Genomic DNA, 20924 nt, shown 5'->3' with positions numbered 1-20924 from the left:
CTAAAATAAAAATTTTCATGGCCCTATGTAGATTTTTTTCCCCATTTCAACAAAGCTTCAAATCATGTTTAAATGAAGAGATAAAAATTTAAAAAAATAATTTTATCTAAATATTGTTGAGAAAAGACTACCATACAAATACAAGATAACTAAACAATTTTTTTATCAAGGTATCTAGAGTTGGTAATTCAAACTAGCTCAATTAAATCCAAAAATTTTACGACCAAATTTAATATTCAAGCCTATTTGGGTCAGCTTAAATGTTTGAATAAAAAATTATATTTTATAAAATATATTAAATATATTAAATATTAATTAATTATTTAAATTTTAAGTCATACTATATTAAGACGCCATATATTTAAGTACACTATTATACATATTTTAAAAAAATTAAAAATATTTATATTGTCATATTTTCATTATTTTTAATCTATAAAATATCTTCAAATAATATTTAAATTTTTTTAATATTGATTTTTAAATTTTAAAACCCAAATTTTTTTAAAAAAGTTTGAGTATTATACAACATCTAAGCATTCCAAAAAAATATATTTTATATTTTTTATAAAATAAAAAATAATTAATTTTAAATTGAAATTTATTTTAAAAGTGAAAAAATTGTCAATTCAAATATTCAAACACATTTGAATAAGCCCAGAGTCTATAGAGATTCGAGCTATGCTTAGCTCTTTGAGTTTCTAAGTTTGTAATTATTTGAGTTAAGCCAAATTGACTCCAGCCTACTTAAATTATCAACTCTAATGGCATCACATCAATGTTTTCAGAATCAGATCGAACATTGAACTAAAAAATCAGTGGTTCACAATTCACATGGTTCAACCGATTGGACCAATGGTCCAACCGGTAACGTAATAATTAAATTAAAAAAATTATATATATATATATAATAATTTAAATATAAGAAATACATATGAAATTATTATTTAACTTAAAAAATTAAATATTTTAAGTTTATCATGATTTAACAAGTCATATGATACAATATAATATCAAATGATTAAAAAAATTAGTCATTTTTTTAAAAAAAATTCATAAATTTTTTTTTTGAACAGTTCGACTTTTGAAAATTGGATCCGGTTCCCGGCTTGATTCCGGTTCCTGGTCCGACTGCTGGTTCGAAACGGCTCAAACCGGCTCAACTCTTAAAACGATTTTTTCCTTTAAACCTGACCGGTCGACAGTCCGACTGGTCCAACCGGCCGATCCGATCCGGTTTTCAAAACAGTGCATCACATTATTTATGACTTAGAAATATACTGCAACGCAACGAGCAGTAATAACAATAATTAACAATGATGCAGACATGACCAATCAAGAAAAAAAGTTCAAAAAAAAAAAACCCATATTGTGGTGTGTGTGACTTGTAATGAGCTGAGGATAAGAAATGCAGACAAGTAACAAGGTACACAGGCATAGAATAAATAAGTGAAATAAATTATGAAGTTACGGTAAAGTGACCAAAAAATAAAAAAGTTGAAAACACATTGATATGCTATAATATCACAAGGCCCTAACGAAAGAAAAATATTTAAATTTAAATTACACTCTGGTTACAAGCTTCTTCTCAAATAAGCGTCGCAGAAAGTAGACCTGCAATGCACTCGCACCTATTAGTGCTGCTGATTCAAAAAGTGCCTTGTGAACTGCTCTTCGACTCATTGCCTCATTCACTGCAATTTTCAGTCACAATTTAAGAAAAAGAACTATATTTTGAAGCATGAAGCAGTGTGATTGATATAATAAAGCTTCTTAATTAACTTTTATAAGCCAAAAAAAAAAAAACATATCTTCATCAATTCCTACCTGTTGCCTGGCGATCAGTCTGAGCCTCTAGCCAATGCTGTTCAAATTGAATGCTGTAAAGGGCTTGATCCAACTTTTCTATCTGCTCTAGCAAAGGGTTCAAATGTTCTGCAAACATTTTATCAAGTTCCGAGAGGTATTAAATTAGATTACATTTTACAGTTCAAGTTTCAATTTTCTAAGAGAATCAATAATGAAAAGCCAAATATCTACCGTCTTTTGCGTGTTGCTCGTAGTATGAGAAGTGATCTTCATGTACATCAAAGTCAATGGTTTCATGAGCAGGAGACTTGTTGGTGAAGCAGAACTTATGGACTCCTGATTTCTGAGCCATAAACTCAAACTTGTCTGCCGTCTTATCACGGAAATCTTGAATTTGCTCGCCTGAAGGTCCCGTTACCTGAAATTCTCACATAGTTCAGCAACGAGGCTTCAACATGATGATGCAGATCATGCAGGATATCAGAGGAAAAAAACACAGCAAGCATGTGCACATATTCCAATTATTTGTGTGCATGAAACAAAAAAAAAAAATTGTTAGTTGATTCCCCTACCACTCTGCGTAGTTCTATAAGAATAAGAATGGTAGACTCGGGAAAGTAAGCAACAAATGTTGCTCCAATTTACAATAATCAAGATATTTTGACACAAGGTATTAGGTATAAGTTTTAATTTCAATTTAGAGATAAGTTCTTGATCCAATACTTCGTATCAGAGCTCTAATTATGTGTTCAGTTTCCCAAAAAGACATTTTGTGGTAGGCGTGTTTGGACTTTGGAGAGTGAGGGATTGTTGGTGCGGTGTGGCCAGCAAACTACTTCGGCAAAGCCTAGTGAAGAGATACGAGTCTGATCCAAATCATGGTGCTGGGGACAGTGTTCAATCCAAACTAATAAAGCATCTCATATTCAAGTGATATTATGAAATGAGCAATGCAATCTCTAGATGTTTCTGGAGTTATTATGAAAGCTAAGGACTCACACTCATATATTATATACACATGTCGTGTTCTAAGGAGTTATGACCAGTCTCTTATTTTCTATACCTAATTCTTTATTTTCAAGGTTACAATGCTTAGATTTCTGAGTAGTTTTTGTTTCAAACATTCTAAGCTAACTGCTAACAATGTGTGTGTGTGTGTGTGTGTTTTCAAGATGCCTAGGGAATGAATGCCAAAAAAAATATGGAAAGTAGACATAAAAAAGACAATGTAAATAACAGAATCCCAAAAACATCCAATTGTAAATCCAATATCATTTATGGATTTCTTGATAGAATGCACAATATCTCTGTAAGTCTGCAATCTTATCAAAATGAAAGAAATTGAACTTAATGATCCAGAAACTGTCCTATTAGTCATAATCATTGGGGAAAAAATGTTCTATTCCTATATTTTTAAATGAAGTGCATATTCACATAAATGTCCTCAAACTAGCAAGCCAATTCTGCATGGTGAATACAAATATTTCCAACAGGGAATTTGAAGCAAGACTACTCATGAATTCTCTCGCAAGTAATGAAACATATAATAAATTTCAACCATGTGGAATTGTGAGAGAAACCATGATTTCTAACAACAACACACAGAACAATGTGAATCTTCCATATTCACAAGAGGGATTGCATATAATGGATTTGGAAAGAGACAGAGAGCAAAGACAAAAGCCTGCAAAGAAAACATGACAATTATGTACATATTTGTGCTATTCTTTTTCCTTGATTACATAATTATATGCATTTTGCAGTCAATTTGTCATTGCAAAGAATTCGAATTCCTCTATTTTGCACTTGTACACAGAACATCCTTAATGTTCTAGTATCAAATATTGTCTTGTCTGCAGAATGAAATTCTAGAGCCTCCAATAACACTATCAACGCAATTCAAAGATTGATGCATATGGAACTTATAAAGTCTAAGAAGGGGAAACATAAAAGCCTTTATCGAACGATTAAAGACCAAACTAGTTCAAGAGTTAATGATCAAAAGTCAAACCGTGATTAGACCGGTTCTAAACAAAATTCAATGGTTTGCTGAGGTTGACCTGATTTTCAATGCAATGGCCTTTAACCATTAAGCCTTTTGATAGAAGAAACTACAAATTGAAGAGAGTAATATTGGAGAAAAGAGCAGAAGCAGCAGAAAAAGAACATACCACAAGATCGACACCTTCGCCGCCGAATCGCCAGAGAGAATCAGCCTTAATAACAACGAAAGAAACATGGACAGTGTCACCTTGGTATTTAACATCATGGGAGAAACACTCCTCTCTGTCTATCACAAACCTAATCCCTTCGGACCCTTTGAGGTTCCATAACACCCCAACCATCATAAACACCAAGACATGCCTCCAAAATCCCAACCGCCGCAATTCCATCTTCACAAATCAATGAAAAAAAAAAAATCAGAACAACTTCTAATTTTGATTTCAAGATCAAATGAGACCAAAAAAAAAGTAAAAAACAAAGATACCTTGCTTTTGGTGACGACTGACGAGGATGTCCGAAGAACCAAAAACAAAAAAAAAGAGGTTTTGGTTTTAGCTTATGGAGAGACTAAGGTTGAACAAGAGAAAGTTGTACGACTTCAGAACGTATTGATGTCACCGAGGAGTCAGGGATGCAGTTCAAGGTTTTAGTCGTCGTGAAGAAGTGGAACTGGTTGGTGGATTGGCAAGGAGAAACGACGTCGCGTGTTACTGTGCTTGGCTTACGTGTCAGCGTGTGATTGGAGAACAGATTTGAAGGCCAATAATAGGTTTACAGGTCGGATGCGTTTCGCTGTTTCGCTGTCTTAGATTTTTTTAGGCCAACAGTTTGAAAATTACCCTTTCAAGTTTCAAGCGAAAATTTAGTTTTTTAAAATGGAAAATTAAGAGGCTGTTTGGTTTAACGTGACTAGAAAAGGATAATAATGCTTCACCAAAAACAAAAATTAAGAATAGGGATAACAATATGCCAGAACTAGATAGATCATAGGCTTATCACTCAACTTCTTCAAATAATTGAATAAGGTTGAAGGTTAACTAGCGTTATATCTATCAACAAATTTTTTTAATATAAAAACATAATATTATTTTACCTTATATTTTTGCTAAATAAAGTAATAAACAAGAACTAGATGAATTGTAGGCTAATGCTCTTAATATTGTTCACGGTATAGATAATATGTAGTTATTTTACAAATAGAATAATTTTTAAAGTTTAATATTATATGTAGATATGTGGATATAGAGTAAGACTATAAAGATTAAGAATAAAAGAAGTTCAAGGTAAGAAAACGATAAAAGAAGTCAAAAGATTTTTTTTAAAAAATCTTAAATATTCCTTTTTTTACCAGCTTAAATATCAGTTATTCTTTAATATGAATCAATAGTATCAATATTGATATCACTATTATCTTTTTTTTTTTAACAGATATCATTATTATCATTATCATCAATATAATGTATTCTTTAATAAGAATCAGTATTATCAATATTGATATCGCTATTATCGTTATCATCAATATAATGTATGAACACAATCAATAATCATCAATCAATAAAATTTATAATAATAATAACTCATATTAAATATATAAGGAAAGATAAATAACAAGTAATAGAGTTCATATTTCATTCTCATCATATATAGCTTACCTGATGATGTGACGATAAGTAAAATAATAAATTATCTTCCATAATTTAAATATAAAATCTGTTTGAAATTTAAATACTAACTAATATAGCCTAAATATAATTTAATTAAAAATTAAAAATTATATGATTATATTTTTCGAAAAATATTGGTAAATACTGTATATTGTATTTACTATAGATATATTCTAAATCGATAAAAATATTAGAGATTCTAATAAAAATAATAATAAACAATTATATTTTTGAATATTTGAATTTTAATTCAGATAATAAATATTTTATATTTATATTCTTATTCTTGATTCTATGAAAGTAATCAAAAATATCAAAATTATAAATTATATAAATTATAAAATTAAATAGGAATTGAATCCAAACTGGTCCACAAAAGCTGATGTCGTGGCACAACGCTATTGGGCAGCTGGACGCGTATATCCCACCCATACGCGTGTTGCATATATAAAGAAACAAATGTGCGTACTCTTATAATTATCGAATTCGATTAGCATCCGGGAACCCCAAAAAATAAAAGTCCATTTCGATCCTCGATCTGAACAAGAAGAGAACAGAGAGAGAAAGAATGGACGCCATTGATTCCGTCTTCGATCCTCTCAGAGAATTCGCCAAGGACAGCGTTCGACTCGTTAAGCGCTGCCACAAACCTGATCGCAAAGGTGAATCTCCATCTTACCATGCCGATTTTCTCCCTCTATTTTCTTCCGTCTTCTGGTTCGATTTTTTTTCTCTGGTTATTTATTGGACGCTTTTGATTCTAGAGTTCTCCAAAGTTGCTGTCCGCACAGCGATCGGTTTCGTAGTGATGGGATTTGTGGGTTTCTTTGTCAAGCTGATCTTCATTCCAATCAACAACATCATCGTCGGATCTGGTTAGGTAAAGTTATTGTTGTTGTTGTTGTTATAGTATGCTCTTTCTTGCTTCTACTGTTTTCGCCTGCACCGTTTTGGTTTCTAGTTGTTGTGTGGTAGTCCTTGTGGTTTTCTGATTTATGAGGAGCTGATATTTTTGCTTGTTGGAGCTATGTGCAATTTTCTCCGTCATTTCCTTTTCTAGTAGGTGCTGATTGTAAAGGAGAATGATTTGGCTATATGATTGTGTTGTTCTGTATTAGCTTGAACGATTTCATTTTTGGGAATTAATGGGAGGGAAGGAACTGAAAATTTGATACTCTGTTGCATTTGGATCCTATCGCTATTCAGTAGCATAATAGATTGGTAGTCTAAGATTCGAGCTGTAGTGTTGGGGCCAAACCTTCATAGGCGTGCAACATGCTAATTTCGATGAACTTTTCCTGTAATGGTTGACTGTTCACTGTAGAATTCTTAGAGCTTCTTCATCCTAGAAATGGAACCCAGTATTCCCTCATTCCTTTTGAAGTTTTTACTGGTCATTCTTCATGCTTCCTTTCAAGGAATTCTAGCGATAATTGGTTGTTACTTGTTAGTCTTGTATTTTCTCTCTGTTCCTTGAAGTTTTTTTTTTTTTTGGGTAAAGTATGGTTTTTTTTTTCTTATTTTGGATTATACCAGTTAAGAATCGAGTTGAGATGCGCAATCCTCATGAGAAACACTAGTAAAAATCCAATCGAGTTGAGTGAACTGGACTCTTTTCTTTTGGCCACTGGATTAGAATTTCTTTTTACAGGATTAAAACCTAAACGATTCTTACTGCAAAAAACACAAGTGATAATTGGTTATTACTGCATTTTATTTGGCTTGAATTTCGTTAGGTGATAATCGTAAAAGGCAATTCACAAGATGTAGTCCGTTATTGTAGTCTGTAAGGCACCAATGGGTACAGACATGGACATATGATCTTGACATATCTGTGTCATGGTCATATATAAAACTTGATGGCTGCAAATGGTATTATACTAAAATTGTATTACACTAAAGCTCAATCCACACGTATAGCATTACAAAAGAGAGAAACGCTCAAGAAAAATAACCGCAAGGTTCCATAAAAGGAAGAACAATAGTAGAAACATAAAGTAAGTATAGATAGAGAAGGATAGAATCAGAAAGAAGAAGAAGATCCTCCAGGAACGAAGGCCAGACGGAAATTCAGGGAAGGAGAGGTTTCACCAAAATTCTTCACGCCTTCAATTATGCCTTTTCTCAAAATATAACGTCCATTTCTCTCGCCTACAAAAGGCTTGACCTAATTCTTGGCCCACTCATTATATCTCCAGCCCATACTTCTACTAGGCCCATTCCACTCCAGATTTATATCATGACAATCTGCTTTAGCCTGTTACTTAGGCCATTTGCGTAGGAGTCATAGTTTAATGACCAAGACTACAACAAGAACGTTTAGATCAAAGTTTTACTTTATTTGACCAAAGGGCTATGAAGATTGAGATGCAATGGAGACGAGGAGATCTTGAATCTAAAGAAATTAAATATATATGGGTGGGATGGTAGGCTTGTCAGCTTGTGTGTGTTTATCAGTCCTTACCGAATCATGTTGATGCATAATCTTATGATGTCACGTGCTCTCTATTAAAATGTTACTTGTTCATGCATAATTTTGACTAAAGGAATTTTTGTTGAAAGAATTTCTTAAATACGTTTGGTTCTATGTAATTATTGTATGAATTGACTTTTGACTTTTGAAATTGAATGCGAAGTGATAAAGACTGATTGATAGATATTGTTGATGTATGGAGATGGGACATTTATTTGCCTTGGTGAATGAAAATCTAATGATTGCTGGTTGTGTCTCAGGATGAGAAAGGACTGTTGGCACTCAAGAAATGCAGACTGGCATGCGAATCAGAAAAAGATCCTTTTCATTAGGATGATTTAGTGTTTTTGTTTTTTTTAAATTTCCATTGTATCATTTTTTTAAATCTCAGTAATTATACGTTCGTAATTTGTGGACGTTGAGAATATGTGGACTTGTGATCTAGGACAAAGTGAAAAGGTACTGAGGAGGCATTGCAATTTTGCTTCAAGTCGTTTTATATGCTTTTCATTTTCCTTTCTTGAGATCAATACTATGTTTGGTCGAGGGCTTTTGGAGATATTTCCTTCACTTACTTGGGTCACCAAGAATGGTTCTACCCTGTGTTTGGATTTGGACTTGGCTTCTCCGCATTTCATCTTCACAGTACATTTTAGCTATTACATTAAGTTTTGAGGGTTTTATTGAATCTGGACTATTCAAAATTTAATCTAATGGCCAATGACTAAAATGTGCGGCGAAAAAGAAGGGATAAGTAAATGGGGAGAGGCCAATTCAGCATTAAGAAATTGGAGGCTACCGGTTAACTGCCTCTCTTTCCTTTACATGTTAGGAGAGGGGTGTAGATAAATTTTTCAAGTCTAAATTATTTTTCATCAAATTTTTTATTTCCAATGTCTTTTGTCAAAACATTATTATCATGTATTTCTTCCTCATTTGTATCTCTTCCTGTCTCAAGTTTTAACTTAAAATTTAACAGTATAAAATTAACCGAATAGTTTTTCTTCAAAAATTAGATTAATATGAAATTATAGTAAATAAGATAAAGGACTTCTGATATGAAGTTTTGGCATTTTAAAAAGCTGAAAAAATATAAATTTGAATAGAGTACAACAACAACAACAACAACAAGCCTTTATCCCACTAGGTGGGATAAATTTGAATAGAGTATAATAGATTAATTTGTTATTAACTTTTCTCTTCTGTCGTTTTAAATCAAACAAAAGATAGTTAAAATCTTCCTTCCCTCCTAATTGCACCAAACAAGAAATGTTAAAATCATGTCCCTCCTCCTTTTCTCTTCCGTCCATAAAATCTTTTTTTCCTTGCATTAAAATCTCTCTCCCTCCTCTGTCACCTCCTCTTCATTGAACCAAAAAAAACTAAGAAAGAAAGAAAGAAATAAAATTGATTTCATCGAAGAAAAAATTCTGGTATGTTTGTTTTTATATAGATGTCTTGAGTAATAAGACACAGTTTTTTTCCCAAAAAAAAAAAAGTAACACGTAATAAGACACAGTTGTTGTCAACAACTTTTTGTTTTCAGTTCCATTTTTTTGTTAATTATAACATAACCTTTTGAAATTTTTTTTATTGTTTTTAGGTACCTAAATCTTTTCTGAAATTTTTATAATTATTTATGTCTTGATCCTCTTTTAGAGTGTGTCTCCTTAACATGATCATTTTAATTATATATTCCTTTTTTTTAAGAATATTTGTATTTGGAACCAATTAACTTTACATGGTTCATGCATGTCTCATTTATGATATTTAATAATTCTCATTTCGGTTAGTTGCATGTGATAGATATTTTGAAATATTTTATGAATGTATTTGATGAACTTTTAATTTATATTGTTATTTGAGAGGATTTACTTAAGATAATGATAATGCATTCCTTATATTTTCTTTTCCAGCTAGTCTTTTCTCCCCCTCAAGTTGAAAAACCTTGGTTAAATAATGTTCAACTCATCATCTAGAATAAATCTCCTACTCCATTTGTTTTCTTTAAAAAAACATTTATTTGTTTCATTTTGAAACCAACAAGAAGGAGTTCTTCACCAAACATCTATTCCCAACTTTCTCCAATATCTATTTGTTGTCGTGGAATAATAATAAGAATAATCAATTGCACATTTGAATTTGATAAATATATGGCTCCTGATCAAAAGCCAATTTTAGAGGGAGAATTTTGTTTATTTAAAATGTATAAGTGCTGCAATGTGTAAGATCAAATATGTCAACACTAAAATAGAAATTTTATTCTTATAAGTATTAATCTATCTTTTTATGAAGGTTTTAATAAATAATTTTGCTAAACCACTTTGTAAAATATGTTTTTCAACTATTTTTCTCACAACCACATTATTGCAAAGTTGAGATATAAATTCATTAGAATTTTGAACAGAAATTGTTTGAATCACATACTCTAGGAATTATGCACTCATTGTAATGCTTTATTCAAACAATTTTGCAAATTTCAAGTTGCAAATTAGAAATAATTATACATGTAACCATCTTACAGATACATTTACAAAATTTATTAAATACTTGTATGGTTTACATGCTATTTGAATAAGCCCATATATATGAATTTGATGTTGGAATATTATTTATGAATTAATATTAATTAATAAGCATAATAGTTTAGTCTTTGTGATCTTGTGTAGACCGTGATAGGTGGACCATACAAGTGAGCCCAATAGGCAGATGCCCAACCCACAATCCAGTAGCCGTCAGTTATTTCCTATCTCTTAACTGATTGAGTCAGAGATAATAGATAATATAATTATCTAATTATTTAATAAGGCAGTTACATATCTAATCTATATAAGTCGATCAGTCGATAACTGCATATACATGACTCATTTTCTTCTACTTCATTATCCCTGAACTCTCTGAAGGCTCTGAGGACCTGTGGGTTGTGTACCTGCTTACACTTGAGGTAATCAAACTTTCTCAAGCGCTCATGGATTCTTCAGGTACCCATACATTACTTTACTTGTTTATATGAATTGAGATATACAGATCTAACATTTGATGTATTTTCAAAAATATGAATATTCATTCCAAATCATAATTAGAAATATTCTCATAATCAATCATTAAGTAGGACATACTGATTATCTAATTATAATATATATATATGTGTTGGCTATTGGCAAAGAATCGTTTTGTTCTTCAATAGATATCAAAATATATTCTCAATAATTCTTTACATCATATGTATGATCCAAAATAATCAAATAAGTTATACCCACAATATATCTGCTAAGGTCAGTAAACTTCTCATTTACTGTAACCATATTTCTTAACCAGCTATAAACTTATCAATTTTTGTATAACATAAGACTAATTTAAAATCTTAATATGGCATCCATTATATGACATCCATTTACGATATCAATTGGGATTTGAGAGGAATTATATAAATGAAAATCTATTCACAAGGAGAAGTAATAATGATATTGTCATCGAGGCGACTATTATGAATATTATATGATTATATGAGTGAATATTCATGACTTTTAATATCTATGATTCTTCATCTTTCATAACCTCTCAATGTATGATTTAGAAGTAGTTTCTCGAAGTTAATGTCTCATAGCTTCCAAAGGTTACATATTATACTATGATGTCATTTTTTATTCATATGTAACATTAAGATTAGGCTTTAATATTTGAAGACTTATAAATAGAGGTCATGTACAGAGCATTGAGTATCCAAGTGAATAAAATATACTATCTCACTTTCTTCCCCAATTCTTCTTCTCTTGTTACTCTCTTTTCCTACTCACTTTCTCATTTTTTCCATAACATTATTATTACTTTATTTAGAAGACTTATTAAATTACTATATACAAAATTTAAAATTAAAATTCACTATATGAAAAATTATTTTATTTTTTATAGGGGCTTTTGCATATAAGCCCATTTTAGAGAACTAAACTCAACAAACAACCTAATATTTATTATATTTTGTATTATATCCATTTTAATATTTAGTTGACTTTTATATGACAAAATTATCCTTTTTACAAATAATATGACCTTCTTTCAAATATTTTTTTTGAACAAAAACTTTCTTTCAAATACTTGAATATAGAAGAGAGCTTCATTTGACCCTTAAAAAAAAATAATGAGATTAAGCATCTCATATCTACAAGATTAAATGGTGTTGATAAATTTTTATTGATATGGTTTATCAGTAGTATACAATTATATATCATTGATATACTATCGTAGATCAAAAACATGAAAAAATATAATCATTTACCTAGAATAAATCAAACACAATTCATAAATTTTTTTGGATATATTAGCTTATCAAAAGAATCAAATATCTAAACTAATAACTTTCTTTTTTCCACCATAAAAAATAACGAGATTAGGCATCCATATATCTACAAGATTAAATAGTATTGATAAGTTTTAATTGATATAGTTTATTAGTAATATATAATTGTATATCATTGATATACCATCATGGATCAGAAACACACAAAAAATATCATTTTCTCATAACAGATCAAATACAGTTTGTAAAATTTTTTAGACATCTTAACTTATCATAGAGAATCAAATACCTCGCTGCAATGAACATTATGGGTTTACATTCATTTTCGCATAAGGATGCCTAGCAATGAGAATCATCTGTAGAGGTACAAAATTGCACTATTCATGTCGGGATGCCTCTTGTAAAAGAGTACATTTATTAGGATAATAAAAAAAAACAATTTGCAAACAGCACCTTGATTCCTCCACCTACCAAAAAAGAGAGGAATGATTGTGAAAGAAGAAGAAATGTGATGGATGTGTGTGTAGGGATTTGATTTAGTTAGTCAAAGGTTAAAATCATTTAATTAGTTATTGAAGATATATTCATGAACCAATTTATCCACATTTTAATAATATTTTTTTGTGGTTAAAAAAATCACCTTTAATTGATTTTATAAATTGATCATATTTTAAAATAGTTAAAAATTTTATCCATAATTTATAAAAATTAAATTTTTCATAATCATTAGACTAATTTACTCCTTTTTATGTATAGTATAAAATAAAAATTTTAAATATTAGACCATTCGAAACAGATTTACACTCACTTGGACAGTCCAGAATTTAGATCCTATCATTTTGATGACCGCGTGGCTCCATGAGCACTAACAACTAACTGCAAAAACAGAGCATACGGTAAAAGACGATATTGGTTGGAAGCAGAGGGATTATCACTTCGTGTGTTGACAAACCCCCTCCGTCTAAATCCCTTGCTTTCCTTTTTCCTTCTTTGGCTTCTCAATTTTCATTTCACAATCCACAATGCACTCTTCGCTTTCTCTCAAGCCTACGCTTCAAGCAGCCCCTTCACTCTCTTCCAAAATCCCTTACTGGATTCCGCCACCAGCTCAAATGAATTTGTGTGCAAGGAACTCTTTTCCCTCTTTCTCTGTTCGATCCCAGGTCAAAATTTCTTCGTGGCTGATTTATATTTGTTATTTTTTGGTTTTTTTGGTTATCTTAGAGTATGATCTAGGAAGTCAGTTGGGTTTGTTGGAGTTCGCTGGAAATTGAAAGAGCAATAGGATTTGTGACTTCCAATTAAGTTAATTAGTACGGAATCTTTTGTAGTGAGGGAAAACATTTATCTCTAAGGCGTAGTCTTAAAATTCTTTGCTGTGTATAAACTAATTTTTGTTTAAATTGATTGATTGATTGATTGCAATGTTATCTACATTGCGGTTTGGGCTATAATTAGTCTTTATTATTTTATTTTATCTCGTTTTGTATAAAGTTGGACCCTTTCTTTCATACAGTTATTGATTTTCATAATTTCGATATCTCATTCACGATAGAGTATGATTAAATAATACTTTTGTTTAGTCTGTATTTGACTTCATTTTTAGTGTAAAGGTGAGATATTTATGTAGTGAGGAAACCTAGTTGTTACTCTATATTCTTTAAGCCATATTCTGGTTCCTTTTCATAGCAGGGGTCAACTGATACCTCGCCTGGAATAGCTACATCTAGTGAATCTTTGTCAGATTCTCTCAAGATAAAAGAGTGGGAAGTGGGCATGTTCCACAATGAAGTTGCTGCCAGCCAAGGTATAAGAATAAGGAGAAGACCACCAACCGGTCCCCCTTTGCATTATGTAGGACCCTTTGAATTCCGGTTGCAGAATGAGGGAAACACTCCTCGTAACATTTTGGAAGAGATTATATGGCATAAGGATACAGAAGTCACACAAGTACTATAAATGATTGCTTTTCTTCTTTAAATTCACTTAAATATATTTTTTTCCATAAAATAAAATGTGAATTGGTTGACTTTCAGCTGAAAGGGAAAATGCCTCTCAGTGTACTGAAGAAAGCTCTTGAAAATGCTCCTGCTACCAGAGATTTCATTGGCTCTTTAAGGGCGGCCAATGAACGAACTGGACTTCCAGGATTGATAGCTGAAGTGAAGAAAGCTTCACCAAGTAGAGGTGTCTTGAGAGAGGACTTCGATCCAGTGAGTGTGTGCTCCTTGAGATCTGTTATATGTTTATCTATGACTATGATTTCTCAACTTTTTTAAAAAATGTGTGAATTTATTATTGGTGCCAGTGTGGATTTTTATATGAACTGGCTGGCACCATCATTGCAACTTGTTGGATGGATGCTGCTCAATTTTGTATTTTCATTTGGCTTCCTACAATCTACGAGTTACTGCATGCATACTTGATGTAAAGTGATATTTGCAAGAATAAGTCTTGTATAATTGCTCACTAAAAATTGCTTTTGCCTTTTTCTGAGCATCTTGTACTGTTTTTCATGCCTCCTCCCCTTTATTGACTTTCCTCCTAACGCTCTCCAATGCCCAAGGAAATTAATTCTTGATGTCACCATCAGAAAGCTCCCCTTTTTCCTATTACTTTAAATAATAAAGTCATTGTTGTACTTCTTATGCCTTTTCAACTTCCATTGACCCAATTGGAACATATTTGTAATCTGTGATATTCTTTCTGCTGCTCCTATCTACCGTTTCTTTTGTACTTTCAATTTTTTCATGATTTCTATTTTTAGAAGCACGCCACTCTCCTAAAGTAAACAGCTATGATATGAGTATGAGAAGTAAAACAGTTGAGCTTCTGTGTATTGTATCTTTTTTCTTGATGTCACAGGACTTCATCTAGTGGGATAGGACTTGTTGTTTTCTCAATTTTTTCTTGTAAATTTATTTATAAAACTGGTTGTAATTCATGGTTTCAAACAAATAGTTGCTTAAAACTAAGGAACTAATTTGAATTTGTTGCTTCTGGAAGATTTCTTATTTTCTCATTGAATGGATTATTTTATCTCCTAGTGTTTTCATAACTGTCTGAGCACCCTATGTAATGAGTAATAATCACCATAGCCATCTAGTTTGTTTTTTATTTTCTCTTCATGGTTCTTTGTTATAGGTTGAAATAGCTAAAGCTTATGAAAAAGGTGGGGCAGCGTGTTTAAGTGTTTTGACAGATGAAAAGTTTTTTAAGGTACACTGCATATCTTGTAATTTGTCTGAATCTCCATACAACTTGATTGTTGCTAAGTGATATTTGGTTGTTGATAAGCGGGCGATATAGCATCTCAACTATAGCTATCTCTAACATGCTTTTGTTGCTATCTAAACAGGGGAGCTTTGAAAATCTTGAGTTGATAAGGAAGGCAGGAGTAAAGGTTTACTGGCTGAATTGTTTTGCTTTTTGATACTGGGTTTATTTTATTACCTGAAGCTTGATGTATGCTGTTTGTCTTAATTTCCTAAAAACATGCAGTGCCCTTTGTTGTGCAAAGAATTCATCGTAGATGCATGGCAACTTTACTATGCTCGAATTAAAGGTGCAGATGCAGTTCTTCTTATTGCTGCTGTTTTGCCGGATCTTGATATTAGTTATATGATTAAGATATGCAAGTTACTTGGACTGACTGCTCTCGTGGAGGTAGAGTTGATGCTTCTTTGTTTGTTCTGTTACTTATATTGTGCATTAATTCTATTTGCTAAAATTAAGCTGAAGTGTGGCAAAACTCCATTATTTTGACGCTCAAATCTAAAACCTATTACTTACCACCTTACATTGACAACTACACCTGAACTTTTTTATGGACGAGCTCTTTTCTATTTGTGACAAAGAGCTTTCCACTTCCCTAAGATATGTTCCTTTCGTTAGACTACAAAAAATTACACGCATATTATCATAATGTAAATAACTTTAATTCAATTTTCCTAAATCCTTGAATGTGTATGGCAAGTTTTCTAGTTTTGTTACTGCCAATTCAGAATCTGCCTGCCCAGCCCCTGTCTTTAATCTTAAGTAAAGTGAAGTCAAATAAATGAAGTGAACAGCCCAACCTCTTTGTTTTTTGCTTTGCCGGGAAGCTTCTACTTGTTGAAGCAAAGCTTCCACAAAAAACAATAAATAGTGGGGTCTGTTGTGTTGTAAGTTCATTCTTTTTATTTGATGATAACCAGAAGAAAATATCCATTTATTTTGAATCTTTGTGTTGTTCGCCCCCAGGTGCATGATGAGAATGAATTTGATCGTGTTCTTGGAATAGAGGGGATTCAGCTTATTGGCATCAATAATCGTAATCTTGGTATGCCATGATTCTGTCTCCTGATAAAATAGTTATGCTCTTTCTGTTGCATCTTTCTATAAAGATGAAGATTTCTGTTATTTTTTAGGATAATTGTCCTCTACTGATGCCTAGAGATTGGGATATCTGTTATCATTATCTGGAGATAGGTATATTATTTTTGTTTTGTTGATACCTGTTGTATTTGTGTCATCCAGAGATCTGGATGCAAGTCTCGTAGTTGTTTTCTGTATATCATATTAGCAGAGAGTTGGAGGATGCTCTGGTAATAAGCCTTGTCCATGAAATCTCTCATTCCACCATGAATTTTGACTTGGTTTGATGTCAGAGACCTAACTAACAAATCTGATTTTCTGATAAGTTGTTCGTTATTTGTTGAAGTCTGTGGTCATTGTGCAAGTAAGAGTTGTTATTTTCATAACCTTACTCATTGTTCAATTGAGTTATATGGTCATTGTTTGAGCACAAGTTTGTTGGTGGAGCTCATTGTTCTTTAATAAATTAGTTGTTCGCAATCCTGTTGCACTTCGTGATAAGTTAATTGAAAAGTGAAGTTTTTCTAACAAGCTTATGGAGTATTTAATTTGTGGGTTAATGTTGAAAAACGTATAGAAATATTGTTGGGTAAGTGCTACAGCTTGAGTAGAGATGTTAAAGAAAAAGGATTTTATTATATTCTAGCATAATTGTCGCTTTTTGTTACCTGGAGACTAAGAAAATGAGCTGTCATTTCCTGAAGATTAGCATGTCATTCACCATTATCTAAAGATATGGATCCTGTAGTTGGTGTTCTGTTTTGTGTGCCTATCATCTCCTGGAATAGTAGTATATGAGAAACCTTCTAGTTCATTTAGTTTCTTGAATAGTGTACGATGGTTAGGTTAAACCAAGTCTTTTATTCACTAGTGTGGTGGATTTGTATTAATTGTACTAACCCCTGTGCTTGATGGAATTTACAATTTTAAATTGACTCATCGGGTGCCTATCTCAGTAGAGTCCCATTTAGATCATTACACGATATATTAGTTCTGTGATGTCAAAAATGTATGTTTTCATGTTCAAACCTCAACACGTGTTTGACTCTAAATTATCAACAATTTTCTAGTTCATCTTTGAATCTTCTCATTGTTGTCTTATTTTGAAATTAAGTGCATCACTGACCTATTGTTGCTTTGTTGTTTTTGGTATGCAGAAACATTTGAGGTGGATATCAGTAACACCAAGAAGCTTCTTGAAGGAGAGCGAGGCAGAATAATCCGTGAGAAAGACATAATCGTATGTCCTTCATTTCTCTACCAAGACTTCCTTGAAAGATCCGTGTTTTTGTAGTGATTATCCTGCTAATGCTTATCTTGTTCCTTAAACTGTTTGTTAAGGTTGTTGGGGAATCTGGTCTGTTTACTCCCAATGACATTGCCTATGTACAAGAAGCTGGTGTCAAAGCTGTAAGTATTGTGGATATTATTTCCATATTATCAATCAAACCTGATCTACAAATTCAACATTATATTGCCTGTTTGAATAACATTTGTAATCATTTTTTGAGGTCAAAATTATGGTTTTGTGAAAATATATCTAAACACCTTTGTTACGTGTTATAATCAATTATGAATCCAAAATCATGTTTTCCTAAAAATATTCAAACACCCATTATACATGCTAAAATCAATTATGAATTCAAACCATGGTTTTTTTAAAAATATCTATACACCTCTATATGTGTCAAAATCAATTATAAAAAAATATGATTTGTAAAATAATTTATTTGATGTTTGGATAAATTTGAAAAGTATAATTGAAAATATGAATTGAAAAATAGGTGATAGTAGCTTATGAGCTAATTGTGGTTTTGGGTTCATAATTGATTTTGGTATGTATAATGGGTGTTTGGATTTTTTTGGTGAACATGGTTTTAGATTTATAATTGATTTTAACATGTAACAGAATGTTTTGATATACTTTCACAAAACCATGGTTTACCTTGATTTTTAATTCTGCTTTTCAATTCTAATTTTTATACCTCATAACATAATCAATTATATTCAAAATCAATCATATTAATCAATTTTTTTCATAATTAGTTTTATCCAACTAAAATCCAGACATGCATAATTGATTTGTTCTTCCACTTCATATTGTAAGCATCCTCTATCACAATTTGGGGTCAGCCTCAGCCATTTTGAATCATAATACAGCCAAGAATGCTTGACTGAAACGGTCAGAAATTCGGGTTTAAATAGAGTTAAAAGCGCTTGATTTCCCTTAATCGAGGTCAATGGTTTGAACTTTATTAACGAAAGGCATCATGTTAAGAAATCTACTCTCATTTGGGCCTGACAATAAATGAACCGTTCCAATGATCCTGGATAGTAGATAGATTTTTTTTTTCCCCAAAAGGCTTGTGCCAATGGATAGTTGGTTCAATTGGCAAGAGGATTGTACTGGCTTAATCAAAGGACTCGAGTTTGAGTTTTGAGAGTATGACAGTGTTGGTGGGAGAGCTTCCACTCGAAGGTATCTCATCCCAGGTCGATCCGGATTAATTTGGGCCTCTATTAAAGTCCCCTTTGCTTGACGTGGGACAGGTCTAGAATAATGGGTTCTCTACATAAAAAAAAAAAAAAAAGCTTGCAGGCGATAAATAAACAGTGCTAGTTGATTGTAGTTAGCCATATCAGTTATCACTCCTGTCTCCCACCAATTCCATCAAGTTAAAACCATGTCCTCTATTGTGATTGAGAATACAGTTATTGAAATTTGGTGAGCAGTGCATGCAGGCAATAACTGTAATGTAATGTCAAACTACAATTTGCTGTTTATTTGCAGGTTTTGGTTGGAGAGTCTATTGTAAAACAAAGTGATCCTGGGAAGGGAATCAGCAATCTTTTTGGCAAAGATATATCTCACCAAATCTGAAGTTAGCAACCTTTGCTTGTCTGTACGAAAAATAAGTTATTTAGTTTACCACAAAAAAAAAAATTTCTGAAAATGCTTTTGAATCAGATTTATGTATGACATGTTAATTTGCTACGTCAAGTCCTTGTGGCATTTAACCCAAGTTTGCAACAATTTTTCTGTTTCCTTTCTCATCTTTCTGGTAGTGATTAGTTTAACTTTAAACTTGGGAGATCAATTTAAAAATTTTAATTAAACCTTAAAATTTGAATACTAATTCAACATGGATTTGACCTTCTTATTTGAGCCTCGATAAAGGGATATTAACCGTCAGACTGTGATCTAATGGTGTGAATGCATATATATTTTCTTTTTTGAAAAAAATTGTAACTTACATTTTAGCACCATTAGATCACAAATTAATCAATTGGGACTCAAGTGGGGAAGATCCAAATCCTTCAACATCAAGTGTAGGAGAAATTCTATATGAACACAGCCGAGGGTGGGAGCTTAGGGAAAATACTTAAAAGTTTAAATGTTATCTACCTTGGGCCTATTGATAAGTTATTCTAGCAAAGTAACAATGTCGTTGAAATGAAGGAAAGATAATTAGATTATTGATGTTGTTTGAAAAAGACACAAAATTCTCAATTTATTTTTATTAAATGCATTATTTTTAAACATTTACTCTCTCATATAATTTTTCACTCTCTATTGGTTGAAAATTGTGAAAAGGTAGAATGGGGTAGAAAATGATTAATGATCCATATTTTTATGCAAAGTGGCTTGTATAAAGGTCAAAAAATGCTTTTTAAAAGATGATTTATAAATAGAACAAGAAAAGTAAAGTTGACGTATGTGATCATGACTCTTATTATTTAAATAGTTGAGTGTTTAAATCTCAATCCTTTATTTTTAGTTCCTGAAAGAAGATAATTTCTATTATCGGCGGAATCATCACCCTTATGCTCACAGAGGAAAAAAAGACTTGAGTGGAGACAAGACAAGGAAATGTCGAAAAAGGGTAGAAAATTGAATGTTCAGGTATTATTCAATCCAAATATTTTATGAAAATAAAAAATTAAAAAAAATAGTATCTCCGTCTACCCAGTTCTTACAAATTATTCTGCACATAACCCTTTGATAGTTGATATCTTGTTGGAGAAGAGATTCCTTTTTTTTTTTTTTCCTGGTGGAAAAAGACTAAGACGTGTTATATTTATTATACTTTTATTTCGTTGATCGAGAATCGCAGTTCCTTTCATTTTTTTGGTCCCAAACTAATTGTTCACTTTGGTAGGGAAGGTGTGTCAGCAAGAGTGAAAAAGACGCTATGCCTTGGATGATGACTAGGGAGAATAAAACCATAATAAAAGAAAAAGGAATTAACCTAACAGATTTAATCCGGAAAATCATTAAATCTTCACCAGCTAGAGATTTGATATTCCAAATTCCAACCAG

The 20924-nt window shown here is 31.8% G+C and overlaps 3 protein-coding genes across 4 annotated transcripts; 2 read left to right on the top strand and 1 right to left on the bottom strand.

The window, feature by feature from the left end:
- Positions 1-1437: 1437 nt before the first annotated feature.
- LOC129303692 (transmembrane emp24 domain-containing protein p24beta2-like) lies at positions 1438-4455 on the bottom strand. The gene is made up of 5 exons (XM_054943170.1): positions 4298-4455; positions 3981-4202; positions 2041-2227; positions 1828-1935; positions 1438-1694 (listed from the first exon to the last, which is right to left on the bottom strand). The coding sequence occupies exons 2-5, from the start codon at positions 4200-4202 to the stop codon at positions 1564-1566; spliced, it is 648 nt and encodes a 215-aa protein (XP_054799145.1). The 5' UTR covers positions 4298-4455; the 3' UTR covers positions 1438-1563.
- A 1502-nt stretch (positions 4456-5957) lies between these two features.
- LOC129301964 (protein transport protein Sec61 subunit gamma-like) lies at positions 5958-8511 on the top strand. Its single transcript, XM_054940616.1, has 3 exons — positions 5958-6139; positions 6242-6357; positions 8211-8511. Exons 1-2 carry the CDS (start codon positions 6046-6048, stop codon positions 6355-6357), a joined length of 210 nt encoding a protein of 69 aa, XP_054796591.1. The 5' UTR covers positions 5958-6045; the 3' UTR covers positions 8211-8511.
- A 4576-nt stretch (positions 8512-13087) lies between these two features.
- LOC129298545 (indole-3-glycerol phosphate synthase, chloroplastic-like) lies at positions 13088-19637 on the top strand. Of its 2 annotated transcripts, XM_054936964.1 has the most exons (10): positions 13090-13410; positions 13940-14197; positions 14284-14460; positions 15392-15466; positions 15606-15650; positions 15749-15913; positions 16490-16568; positions 17761-17843; positions 17945-18013; positions 19395-19637. In XM_054936964.1, the coding sequence occupies exons 1-10, from the start codon at positions 13270-13272 to the stop codon at positions 19482-19484; spliced, it is 1182 nt and encodes a 393-aa protein (XP_054792939.1). In that variant the 5' UTR covers positions 13090-13269; the 3' UTR covers positions 19485-19637. The 2 variants fall into 2 exon arrangements, with proteins under 2 accessions (XP_054792946.1, XP_054792939.1); XM_054936971.1 differs by lacking the exon at positions 15392-15466 and having other exon boundaries at positions 13088-13410.
- The last annotated feature ends 1287 nt before the right edge of the window (positions 19638-20924 follow it).

This window comes from Prosopis cineraria, unplaced genomic scaffold, assembly GCF_029017545.1.
Source record: "Prosopis cineraria cultivar Desert tree isolate PC_DT_omini unplaced genomic scaffold, ASM2901754v1 PC2, whole genome shotgun sequence".
Classification (NCBI taxonomy): Eukaryota; Viridiplantae; Streptophyta; class Magnoliopsida; order Fabales; family Fabaceae; genus Prosopis; species Prosopis cineraria.
Note: the sequence above shows the minus strand (reverse complement) of the source record. Positions and strands in the feature narration are given on the sequence as shown.